Here is a 13,225-nt window from a genome sequence, read left to right on the forward strand (position 1 = left end):
ATTTTTCTTTGTAAATATGCAAAAGGTCATTTGCCTATAAGTCTGTTAGTGGGTTACATTCACAGTTCCTAAGCTGAATTCTAAGAGGTCAAGGCCATATAGCGCATAGTATTTGAGTTAATACATGCTTTCAGTGGACCACAAAAAGCTGAGATTGGACAGTAGTTGATTTGGAAAATATCAGTGCTACTGCTGTGTTCTGGAACAGGTTACACAGAGAAGTTATGGATGGCCCAATCCTGACAGTGTTCAAGGCCAGGCTGGATGGGGTTTTGAGCACCCTGGTCTAGTGAGAGGTGTCCCTGCTTAGGGCAGGGGGATTGGAACTAGATGGTCTTTAAGGTTCCTTCCAACCTCAACCATTTTCCAGTGTTGAAAGGCCAACTCATTTTAATACTGCATTCAGAAGTGAAAGGGGATGGTGCATCTTTATGCTTCTTGAATAAAGAAGACTCATGCCCTTTCAGAGATGCTATATAAAAGTCTTTTGCAAATGAATGATATGTTTTATTTATTCCTGTACATATATCCTGGTAACTAACATGGAAGCTTAACTGTCTTCATAGAAAAGCTGCCCTGACTTTCAAAGGAGATTGTCTTGTCATTTCTAACCTCTTCAGACTCTCTAGTGATCAATTAATTTAAAGTATATGCAGTTTAGTATCCATCCTTTCTTTTCAGACAGATTCCCATAAATAAAATGTAATCAGTGCAGTGTTAGAAGGTCCACAAGGTTTTATGGACAGGGCTTGGCTTTAACATCTCTAGCTTGTGGTTTGGTTCCAGTGTGTGTGTTGGCATACTGGCAAAGTGCAAACCTTCAAGAATATTTACTTGGTTTCAGCAGGCTTGTCCAAATTGAATTGATATGTATTCCCTGTTGCAGCCCTGGCTCTGGTCTTGGTTCTCCTCTATTCTTGCCAGTTGTGTTTAGCAGCACATTTTAAATTCTTGCCTCACAAGGCTCCTTCTGCGTTTGCCATCTGAAGCAGTAGAGCCATCCAATGCCCCATCCCCAGCTAGCCTATTCATCTTCCCTAGAGCATCAACCGCCCCTCAGGTTTCTCATCGTAGTTTTCATTAAAAAAATGTAGTGTGATGTCTGCTTCTTATTTCTACTTTGAATAATCCTTTGTTTTCCAGTACTACATATGCCCCAGCAATAGGGTACAAATTCCTCAGTGCCTGGTGCAGGGTCCGGAGGTCTCCCAGATATCTCTTCCAACCAGGATAGCAGTGCTGCACCTGAGTCTGAGCAGGGCCTGGGGGACTAGAGCATGAAATACCATTCTGCTGCCAGGGACCAAACAGTGAACTGGTTTTCTCTGTCATAATGGCCATCCAGGTTTTCCTGGATGCAGAAGCACTGAGGAATTTTAGCAGCAGCTGTTGGTGTTCAGCATTTGGGAAAGTTGAGGCATAAGCAATAGTTTTTTGCTATATTTTTAATATGCTTGTTGCAGTCTGTAGAAAAGCAGATTACTGATTAAGGCAATGATGACTTTTAAAATTTCATGATAATTAAAATTATTTGGGCCAAAGTTTTTTAACTGCCAGTGTTTCAAAAGAGACTTTCTGAATTAAATGCATATTTAGAGCTTGGCCTAGAAGTACTTAAACAGGTGGCTGAGAATAATGGACGATGGAGTTGTAGTCAGGAGGGAGAGAGTTGCTTGCTTTCATTTTCTCCAGCACTGCATTACCACACGTGTATCTTCGCTTGGAGTCACTGAGCTGATCACAGCTGAAACTGCAGAAGCTTCTTGGCTTGGTTATTCCAGAAAGCACCGACTCCTTGCTCCTGCTGGCACCCCTAACACTGTAACAGAGTAGTGTCACTGTGAGCTTACTTAACATGTAAGGCAGTTTGTTTTAATAAGTTGTGCAAAGCCATGTCACAAGAAGCAGCTTTGTTTATTCTCAGCTAATGGGAAGGGCATTGATGCAAGTGGCATTGCTCAATGGGAGTATGGGAACAGAGGACCAAAGGAGCCTACCTGAGCAGAGATGCTGTGACTGAACATCACTGTTAAGGTGCTTGTGTTCGTGGTAAGTATCAGTCTTGGTGCTTGTGGGGAGTACTTGATTGCACAGCCTAAGCTCTACTTGCTTATATGTGCCAGGTGCTGGGGAGTGAAATGTCATTGCAGGGCAAAGTAGTGGGGAGTGTCTGGCATCTGTGCTGCGGCCGGGCTCTGCATCCCATCAGGTCCCCACACCTAAATGTTCTTCCTAAGGGAACTGGTTTTCTTTTGAGCAGGAGTGAGGTAATGAAAGGTCTCAAGCCTTGACTGTAAGTGTTCCCAAAGCCTAATGCTGGGATGAATTTCTAAGATAAACAGCTGATTTTTGTAAGGAAGGGCACAAGGTCTGCATATCTCCTCTCTCAGGCTTCTTATGGCAGCTGATGTGAACTGTGGGTTTGAATTAGTGTTTTCCTGTGCCACAAAGGAACAGTTACCCTGTAGGCTGCCTTTTCTAAAATGCCCTGTACAAGGAGGGGTTTAATATCTTCTCAGATGAGCCACTTCTAAAGACACCGTTTGCCTTACAGCACTTTCTCACTCGTATTCAGAGAGCATAGTGCTTAAAACGTCTCTTTGGGTAATGAGAATTTTCACACCATTGAACTTAGATACCAAAGATTTATCTGTGGACAAAGGACAAGCCAGAGCATTTTCTATCATGGATTACATGCGAAATCCTAATGTAAACATGTTGGACCACAATACCTAAAATTAGATTCCCTCCCCTGTGTTTTTATAAATTCATGGACAATCTACCCCTCTCCGTTTATAAGGTCAGGAACATTGGCAGCCATAACCTTGAATTCCAGAGAAGACAGTCATAACATCTGTTGAGGCTTTCAGAGCCCAGGGTTTTGCTTTTCATTTTAATTTGCGCTGCTAGGTCTTTAGGACTGGTAGCACAGGGCCATTCCTCATTAGGAAATGGAAAAGTAACAGTTTGTCTTAGATATCACAGTTTCTTAAATTGTTAACTCACAGGCCTGTGTGCTTTTTAAAGGAGTGTAGTCTCTGTCTTCTGTCCTACTGTAGGAAATTGGAAGGTCCTCCCAAGAACACCACCTCATTACATTTATTTGTAGATGGATGGAGTTCATGAGGAGGAGCCCTCATGATGAGGATTGCAGAGGAATCCATATTTTTACATTGCATCTGTTCGCAGATGGAGAAGTAATTGCCTTGGGATAAATTCCGTAACTATGACAAGGTTAGTCACAGACTTAATGGACTTCTTGTGATGGGTTTAAAGAGAAATGTTTCTGTGATTTACATTGTAATTGTGTCTTAGGGAACAGTGGGCTGGCAAAAGTGGAATGTGCATGCAAAGCTATGAGCCTTAAAAGCATCACACTTTGATCCTTTCGCTCATCATCAGGCTTTTGCATTCTGAGATTTTTCTTGTGAGCTAGACTCGGCTCCTACTTTAATTAATAAACCTTTATACCAGTAGAGCTTCATCTATTAATTATATATACCTTGAGTGCATTGCTGTACCTGGGCATGCACTCCCACAAAGAGCTTTGAGGGAGCCGAGGGGTTTTGGCATCTGTAGTCAGGCTTCATTTTGAGACTGAGTCAGTAAAGGCTTCTCTAGCTGTGGACTATCTTCTTTCCACTTTAGGAATGTAAATTGGAAACTGGTCTAGTTGGTCTTTAATTGCGATTGTTGGAGGAAGCAACTGCTGCTTTCCTGACACGTTCAGGACCAGAGTGAGGCTAGAGGCTGGCTGTGGTTCTTGAGATGCTTGTTCCAGCTCACAAGAGGAAGAGTTCTCACCTCGTTTTTTGGCATAGCAATTTACATTGACTCAAGGGTTTGCCTCAGTGCAAGGATTTTGGCTTACTTGGTTTAGGCTTTTTTACCAATACTGAAAAGCTCGTCTCGTGCTGGTCTGAAAGCATCACCCCACCTGGTTGGCAAGCCAAGCAGAAATGTCAGCAGAAGGGTGAGCACAGGACCACAGAAGAAGATGCTTGATATACAAGGGAAGAAGCAAGAATGTGCATCTGCTTAGATCAGTTTACATGTGTCGAACGCCTCCAAGCTCCACCTTGCTCAGTACAAATTTTAGGGGTATTTATTTACTACACCAATTTAGCCTAAGTAAAGGATGCTTAGCTAAGAAGCTACCACTTTTAGGAATGTGTGCAGACTAAAGGGTCACTGGCTGCATTCACATGAGTGCTTTTTTGGCACAGCTCTACAGTACCACTTGTTTAGCTTGCAGGCCAGATGACCTTGTATGATCTCAGTCAACCACTCTGTTTCCCCAAGGATTTATGTTCTAGCAACCGCTGTTCAATCTTTTTCCCATCCAAGCATTCCTTTTCCTTCTGCAGCTGAAAATGCACCTTAAAGCACTTTCTGGAGGGATGCTTGAGGACCACTCCCTGCTTTTTGTGCCGCACAAAGACATTTCATAAATTTCATTTGGGGATGTTGCCATGTTGGCTCTGTGGCTGACAGCAGCCTTCAGAAATGTCACGTTTACACAGAGAAAAATGAGTTAGACCACATCTAGGAAACATTGCATCCTCTGGAGCCCTGTCATATACACACATTCCAAGCTCTGTCTTTGCCTGAATCCTCCAAAGACAGAACCGAATTACCATAAAATTCCTTACAAGGCTATTTTCTGAAAGATCAAGGCAGGAGAAAGGGTTTCCCAGCACAGCATTTGTTTGGAGTGGCTTGTATTGCCCTGGCTTTGCCACGCGTGAACAGTGCTCCATTGCAGACTCCTGCCAGCAGCACGTATACCCCACACCGTGTATTTTGGCCGTGGGAGTGTGCATGCTCTCATACATGTGTTTCTGCGCGTTCAACAACGCCCTCTTAGTCACTGGAATTTTTCTTGAAGTGAGTGTACTCTGCCTTGACTGCACGTTTTCAGCCAATGCCAATTGTTCATCGAGACAATACTACACCTCTCAGCCTGCCGCCCAACTGCAAGTTGCTGACAAGTCTGGCACAGGCAGGATGGCCTTGACCTCCTGGCCAGCGTGAGATGAACGATGGGTTGGGTCTGGGCAGTCTTTGGGCTGGCTGAGAGCAGTGAGTCAAAACCAGCTGTGGACACTGCCAGCTTTGCAGCGGCTGGGAACTGATACAGCGCCGGCATTGAGAAAATAAACGTTTCCCATTTACAGAGAGTTCATGTCAGTGCAACTCATTTCTTAGAGCAGCCCTAGTTCCCTGCTTGGGTAGCTGTCAGGAATTAGGTGGAGGAAGGTGGCCAATATATTAAAGTGCTTAAAGGCAGGAAGAGAAGTGAGGCCCTCACATCCATCTATTGTAAAGTTGCCACTTTAGCATCCTGAGCCCATGGGTGTTGAATGGGCCGTGCTTAGCTGAGTCATGGAAAAGAAGGGTAAAAACAAGCACAGGGAGCCTTGTCCCAGCTGGGGTGCCCTTGGGGACCTGTAGAAACAACTGCAAATCCTTCACAGCCACACATTTCTCCTCCCCCATTATCATGGGCTTGTTTCCTATGGTTATCTACCTCTTACCTTGGTTTAGTGTTCTTTGACACTCAGTCATCCAGACTGGCATTAAGTTAAGGATTAGGCAGATCAACAGAGTGCTAATAAATCATGTTGCTGATGTGCAACAAATGGGTTGAGGGTTATTTGTTTCCTCAAAGGCATATTACAGCGAGCAGAGTTAGGTGTGGGAGATGATTGACAGCTGATTCAACCACACAAGATATGCCTCAGCAAGGGTGGTTTCAGGGACTGGGGACACCTCAGCTACTTCATGAGGCATGATTTAGCACAAGGACCTTGATTCCTCCTTTGCCCTCTAAAACATAAGAAGGGAGCATAAAATACAGACCTGAAGAACGTCCACTTCTGCTTGCTGCCTGTCCATGTGAAGCGTTTCAACTCGTCTGGAGCCAGCACCATCCCACTGTCTGTTTGATAATCCTTGAAGGAAAAAGAAAGATGCAATCCTATGAGGTGTTAACTGTAGAATTTACAATGGACTCAATTCCGCTTTAGTCTGATTTCCAGCGTCCATTTAGTTGTTTATAGACAGCGGTTCCATGCTGCTGGAGGTGCTGCAGTGCCCAGGTATTGCCTTGCCAAACTGCCCTTGCTTTGGGGTGCAGCAAACACATGCTGCTAATGCAGACACAGGGTGCTAAAAGTGTCTACATACAATGTGAGGTTCTGGCCAGCCACTAGTTCAACCCTGCAACGACTACTGTGCCTTTCCCACCTCCCACTGCTTAAATGCATACAACTGGGTCATTAAAAGCTTCCTCCAAACTCTCACCCATGCCCACCCCTACACGGACTGCATGTGTGTCCCATTAGTAGACGTGTTCCCAGCTTGTCCATCTAACAGGACTTGTTCCTATCAGGGACCTCTGATAGAAATGTGGCTCACAATTCTCATTTGTGCACTCCTAGTCAGATGAAAATGCTAATCTAAGGGATTTTAAGTGTCTCTCCCACACTAGTGGGACTCAGCTGAGACTCTGGCAGCTATACCTTGCAGACCTACTGGAACTGACTATTTCTTGTCAGGGAAGAAGCATTTGCAGGCCATGACATGGTCAGCAAGGATCTGCTGACCCCAATTTATAGCCTAGTAGGATAACATCATGGTGCAAGCACAGCTAATCTTGCACCTTGTATCAGCAGACCTGACAAAGCAGTAAACCCCCATCTTGATTATCCCTGTATAAATCTGTCACACAAATAAAAAGAAGTACATGGCATACCATTTGACCCAGGAGTCACTTACATTAAACACAAGCGTTTCCTTGATGGGAAGCTCTTCAAATGTCTTCATGCGCTGGGGGGGTGTTATTTTGAAAGTGTTTATGTATCTGTACAACAAGAAAAGCAGGACAATTTTTGGTGAGTGTGAAGGGTGTATGCAGGAAGTACTGGGTATTCTTCTGTTTCTTTAGGTAGTTCCCAGCTGTCATTGAGGTAGGTCACACAAGTGACTTGTTAACCAGACTCGACCCAAACCTCACTCCCCAGTCCTGGGGTGCATAGAGCTCAGCTGCCCCTCTCACAGTGCCCTTTGACCTGAAGGTCCCCCTGGGCAGGGACACCCCAAAGAACTCTCCTAGCCCAGGGGGTGGCTCAGTGACCTGTGGGACAGTCAGGTCACATGGGCTATTTCTGAGTGTTTTCTCCCATCCAAGTCCAAACTAGGCTATACAGCAAGCTACCATCCCCAACAAACAAACTCAGTCTTAACCTTGCTTATCTCACCTGATATTGTCAGTGCTTTCACAACTTGGGCTTGTAATAGTAAAATTTTCATTGCACACAGGGTCAGATGCAGGGGGAAACCCACTTTCCATTGTAAATATTGTGTTGAGGGGTATGTAGTCTTTGCCTTCCTAAATGCAAACAAGAAATGAAAGCATTATTCCTGGGCTCATGTGACCAGGAACCCCTGCCATGATGACAGCACGCAGTCCGTGATGTTAGTACCTGCTGGACACTTGCTTGCAGCAGGTCACCTAGCTTTTTCACCAGCTCAGAGAACCGTGGCCTGTCATTGGGATTGCTCTGCCAGCAGTCCAACATGATTTGGTAACTGTGAAGACAAAAGCAAAGTGAGCACATGGTGGGGTTACAGCTCAACTTGATCCAAGGCAGTACAGTCTCTTGACAGCTTGTCATCAATGGAGTTAACTCCTGAACCTGCCTGATTTTACAAAGATTCTCTCTAACAGCATGGAGACCTCTTCCTAAAACTAAAACAGTAAACTTCCCACAGAAAAAGAAAAAAACTTCTTCCCACAAGACACTTGAAAGACCACATCAGAAGAATAATTTAGCCAACAGTCATGCTTTCTTTTTCTCATTCCTAATTAAGCATTAAGCCTTTGTATTAAACATCTATTAACTGGCAATGTTTAGGTTAAAGCATCCTAAGATGACTTATATGAATGTGTCACTTCCTTGCATTGGTTGAGCTGAGCTTTCCTTCCTGCAATAAAATATGTGGAAGAGAAAAAAAAAGCTCTTATCTACTGTCACTAGGATAATAAAATTAGCCGATGGGCAATACTCCCAGATAGGCATGGCTGGCTCGCATCCTTTTCTTCTTCCAGAACTATTTTTTGGTAAGTGTTGCTATTTAGAGCCATGACATAGCACTCAGAAAGGCACCAGGACACCTACACGTACTTGATTTTGCCTCCAGATATAAAATCCCCATGATATGTTCATGCTCCTCAATGATTTGTGTCATGCGGTGCATGTTCAGTGTGCTGCACCTGCCTCCCTGGGAAGGGCACTCTGTTCTGCTCCCAGGGCAGAGGAGCTGCAAACTCAGAGTCTCACTTGGACCCCTCTAGGCCTTCAAAAAGGTGCTGGCCATGCAGTAGCAGCCTGAGAGTGCATCTGGAGGCAGGAAAGCAGGGAGCAACAGCCAATGTTGAGGCGTAAGGACTCAGACAAAGTCCACAGGCAACACAGACTGGGAGGCTGTGGGTCCCCGTCACCTTCCTCTGCCATCAGACACCATGTACGGGAAGGGTGGACCCTCATTACCCGAGCGATTGCGAGGAAGCCTCAGCTGTCACTTCCTAAGTCAAGATGATGTTAATAATGTCACATTCCTCCAGCACTTATCTGTGTGCACGTCAGTAAATATTAAACCTGGTGAGGAATGAATGGCCTTCCTCCTCCTTGCTCAGCTCCCCTTGGAGTCCAGCCCTGATGGTGCACTGGGCTCAGGTCCACGTCCCTTCTTACCCTCTCCTACCCTACAGGAGGGCCGAGAGGCCAAGGTGGGGCATACACACAAAGATACTGAGGCAGGATTGAGTTGTTTTTCCTTATGCTGGCATGGGCTACTTTTGCAGAGACATACATCATCTGCAAGGCAGCCCAGGAGGGCAGAAGTACACAAGGCTAGCAAAGGCATCTTACATCTCCTCAGTCGCTTGCTCTGGGGCTCGCATTCTTGTGCCTTCCTTCAGTCTGCTGCAGAAATCCTCATCTACTTGGACTCCAGGGTAAGGAGAGGCACCTGCAGGCAGCATTGGGAGAACAGATACACGCCTTGAGTTATGTTGCTGTGACCTAACCATGGCCCTGTGCATCTCTCTCAAATATCTGGGGTGTGCAGCATCAAGTTGCAGAGCTGGGGATCTTGGGGTGTCCCTGCCTCTGCAGGATCTGGCCCTGCCAGCTGCCACAGGGAGGGAACTACTGCTGGTGGTGCTCCTAGCCCCAGTCCTTGGAGGAGGGCAAGATCAAACCCAGAACTATTGGTAGTGCTAACCTGGTCTGAATGGAAAAAATACACATGAATTTGACTTGAAAAGTCAAGTCTGATTTTCTATTGGTTTGGACTACTCCAAATTCTAGTAAGCAGAGTATTAACAAACCCCAAATGCTCAAAATCACCTTGAAAAAAGAAAAGGTTTTAAATCAGATCAGAGTAGATTTGCATTTCTTTTCTAGTTTCTGTGCTTTTAAGATGCAGCATGATTGTGCTTTTGGTCTTTTCTTCTGTAGACAAAAAAAAACCCCAAACATCAGGAAAAGGGAAAATGAAACAAACAAACAAAAAAGACTTCTCAGAGAGTCAAACTGTCACCAGGTTCAAGGAGCTGGGGCTTTAAGAAAAAAATAGCAGGTATTATGAGGCTGACTATAAAATCACAGAAGTTGGCAGGCTGACCAACAACACGTATTTAAACTAATAAATGATTGATTGTCCTGAGAATTGTATAGTATTGTTTCCTCTGCTGTTTGCCTCTTTTGTCAGCCTCTGTGTTGAACTCAATTAAGATTCTTCTATTCTGATGCCCATTGTTGTTCCCACTCAGTGTACATCTTGTATCCTGCCTTTTCCACATGAAAGAAAAGGAAAAAAAAAAAAGCTTCGCTGGGTTTTAATTTCAGATTGCATGCTCTAGTTCATCTTGCAGCATCTGTGCGGATGCTTTTTGCCTGCTGTGTCCAGTAGCCTGAGTGAGGGTGGTGCTGGGTCCCTCCTGGGCTGAGGGGACCTCCTAGTCTTGGGCTGGAAATGGAGGTGACAGAGTCTGAGACATGCAAATACCTCTCTGTGTGTTTGGTTCCCTTGCTCTCATGAGAGAAATAAGCTTTTAAGAAAGCACCAGCTTATGGCACTTGGTGTGCTATCTGTGGCACAAGAGGTGATGCCTTGGGCCCTGGCAGCTGACGGCCCAGGCCCACAGCTCTGTGTTATCCCACAGGGTTCCACATTCCATTAAAATGCCTTAAACTGTGCCTGATTATCGTGGTTTGTGTCAGCAATCAGAAAAAGCACTGCAACTGCTTCAGCTGTGCTGCCCTGCATCCTCTACCAAGGGTTTCTACAGGGAGAACAGGAAAGTTTAGGTTTTAGTCATGGCAAGAAGTACATGGAAAACTTCTCAGACAGCTTTCTATCCATTAAGGCTTTCGACTTGGCAAGTGAGCTTTCAGTGCACTTACAACCAACTAACATTTCTAGTTCACTGGGGCATGATACTCCCTCTACCTGCACACCCCATCTCTGACTGGTTCAGGTCTTTCCTTATTAAACACCTGGCAAAAGATCATTGAAGGTAATGGAGGTTTTTCCTCAAGCTGCAGTCCCTACTCCTGGGTCCAGCTGCTGGGGTGCAGAGTTAACATACCCAAAGAAAATATCTCCCACAGCAAGACCCCGTAGGACCACACGTCACTTTTTGTATTGTAGATTTTATCAAATATGGATTCAGGAGCCATCCACTTGAGAGGAAGTCGAGCCTGGAGTAAAAGGGACAAATCTGACTATTATTTTTAAAGCCTAAAATAATTTAATCTTAGATGAATCAACTACATATTGTTATGCAAATAATTACCATTCAAACAGGAACCTGTGGGATTTCTTTACAGGCAGTCAAGATAAACCCACACTCATTCGGACACTTTCTTAACAAATTGGAGTAAAAGGCTGTTTTTAAAGTATATGTGTGTGGAGGACTGGACATAAGCATATTATGTCTCAAACATTCTGACTGTGATGACAGGTAAGATGTGATCAGATGAGAGAGTCCTGCAGAGGTGGGACAGTGCTGTCCTAAGCCAACTTCCTGCTTCACCTGGAGACTCCTGCTCGTCCTACCACTCCCCCTACTACTACAGAAGGGCTCAAAGGGCTGCTGTGCACATGTGAACAGTGTGAAAAGTCTAGTTTACATAAGAGGCTGAACAAGGTTACCCATGAAAGGGAACTGATCATGCAGATCTCTTTTTTTTCCCCCCTCTCTCTCTCTCTTTCCTCTCTTTGTCTTTCACACTCTTTGCCCTATCTTCAGAACATACACATGGCAGGACCAACGTGGGATCTACGGACTGGTGGTATTCTGTGTTATCTCTCTCCCTTCTCTGTCTTAATTTCTCTCTCTCTTCGCATGCTTTGCGTGGGCAAAGCATGATTAACATACTTCACCCTTGTACTCTTCACTGGAGTTTGTTGTGGGAGTGGGAGATTGTGAAAAGTGGTGTGTGGCTTTTGAGCAGCACCTTTGAAAGTTGGTGTGTTGTGGCTTGTTAGCCAGCACCTTTGGTTGTGTGTTGTGGCTTGTGAGTTTGCACCTGTAAGAGGTTCACTGTGGGAGTTGAAAAGTTATTGAAGTGTACTGTACTGTATTGTATCCGAGTAAATGCTGGAGGCAGCAAGTCCTGCTCATGTGCTTAAGGCACCAGGAGTGTGCTTAAGGCCCTGGTGTGGGTGCACTGGGACACACACACACACCTTGTTTTGGAGGGACTGGTTTCCTTGAAGGAAGTTTACTGAGTAAGGGACTTATGCTGAGCCAGCCAAGAAACACTGTAAAATAAAGAACTAATGGGTCAGAGCTGTGAAGCAGTTAGCATGTCCAAGCCTTATGCCTGAAGATAGAAATGCTTTCCAGACCCACAACACATCTGGATAGCTCATCTTCACATGAAAACTGTGATAGCTTTTGAGCTCTTAAGTTCCAGAACTGTGAATGTCTACAGAACGTTTTGGTGGACAGTTTGAAATGATATGTTATAAATATTTGTGTAAATAAGCAGCATCTTGACTTACATCTCCTTTTCTCACATAATCAGGATTCTTATAAATATCTCTTGCAAGGCCAAAATCACAGATCTTCACGACATTGTTCTCAGATAAAAGGATGTTTCTGGCTGCCAGGTCACGATGAATACACTATAATAAAACAGTTTCACAGTCAAACTGCATTTCCTTAATCCTACCCACAAATTTCCTGTCTCCCATATCCTTTTAAAAATTATTATTGTTGTTATTATTATTTGTAATTTTTTAGGGCAATTGACTGTAGTTTACATGAAATTGCTGTAAATAGTGTCAGTTCTTTAAAATAATAACATTGCTAAGCCCAGAAAGTGATAAATGTTTAAGCCTCTTGACATTTGCAGGGAAAGAAAGCACTGATTCATCTGGAGCTCCCCACCTAATATATGTTGAAATTAAGAAAAAGCCTACCACACCCAAAAGATTTTCCCTGAATGAATGAGCTTGACCCACTGCCTCCAGCCATGATCCTGTGTTTATGGACTATGGATACTTGGATAAACACACCATTATATTTATAACGCCAAGAGGAAAACAGCTCTTCCTTTGGGAGCTCTCCCAAGGAAGGTGTCACTAAAATGTACACATGATTTCACCTCTGAATCCCATCCTGCAGGGAAAAATACCCAGCACGAAACTCACCTTTCTGGAGGAGAGGAACTCCATGCCTCTGGCCACCTGAAAGCTGTAAGAGATCAGGTCCTCCATAGTGAGGGGCAACTTGTAGAAATCATCAGCATCTGCAGAGGTGGAAAGTGCAGTTTGTTACAAAGATCGCTCACAGACCGTTATTTTCCCCCCCTTTCTTAAAGACCCCATTACTCCCATCAATTCAGTCTGCATGGAGTGGTATTTGAAGGTCAACCCACTGTCACTGGAAACAAAAATAGTGCTTGCTTTGCACCCTGTGCTTTGGACACTGCTGTGTTTTCCCCAAAGATAAGGAACAGTCAGAAGAAACAATCACACATTTTCCTGTCAGATTTAGTAACCCTGGAAATAATCTTTTTAAAAATCTTCTACCCTCTGGACATGACCCTCTGAGCATCTCCCACGGATGTTTATTAGGGTGATAAATGAAGAAAAAAATTTCAGGGATGCACAATATGTTGTAAAAATATCACAGACCGTGTAG

General features: G+C 44.4%; 1 protein-coding gene across 1 annotated transcript in view; it reads right to left on the minus strand.

Annotated features, from left to right (window-relative positions):
• Nucleotides 1–1,614: 1,614 nt before the first annotated feature.
• Nucleotides 1,615–13,225, minus strand: part of FLT1 (fms-related tyrosine kinase 1) — a gene marked incomplete at its 5' end in the record, with an annotated part of 18,190 nt that continues 6,579 nt past the window's right edge. The window contains 9 exons of the mRNA XM_009070227.1: nt 1,615–1,819; nt 5,863–5,954; nt 6,781–6,865; nt 7,263–7,393; nt 7,488–7,593; nt 8,937–9,036; nt 10,661–10,772; nt 12,082–12,204; nt 12,733–12,830. Coding sequence (XP_009068475.1) covers nt 1,615–1,819; nt 5,863–5,954; nt 6,781–6,865; nt 7,263–7,393; nt 7,488–7,593; nt 8,937–9,036; nt 10,661–10,772; nt 12,082–12,204; nt 12,733–12,830 — 1,052 coding nt within the window. The remainder of the gene's footprint in view (nt 1,820–5,862; nt 5,955–6,780; nt 6,866–7,262; nt 7,394–7,487; nt 7,594–8,936; nt 9,037–10,660; nt 10,773–12,081; nt 12,205–12,732; nt 12,831–13,225) is intronic.

The sequence above is a fragment of the Acanthisitta chloris genome, unplaced genomic scaffold (assembly GCF_000695815.1).
Source record: "Acanthisitta chloris isolate BGI_N310 unplaced genomic scaffold, ASM69581v1 scaffold1010, whole genome shotgun sequence".
Classification (NCBI taxonomy): Eukaryota; Metazoa; Chordata; class Aves; order Passeriformes; family Acanthisittidae; genus Acanthisitta; species Acanthisitta chloris.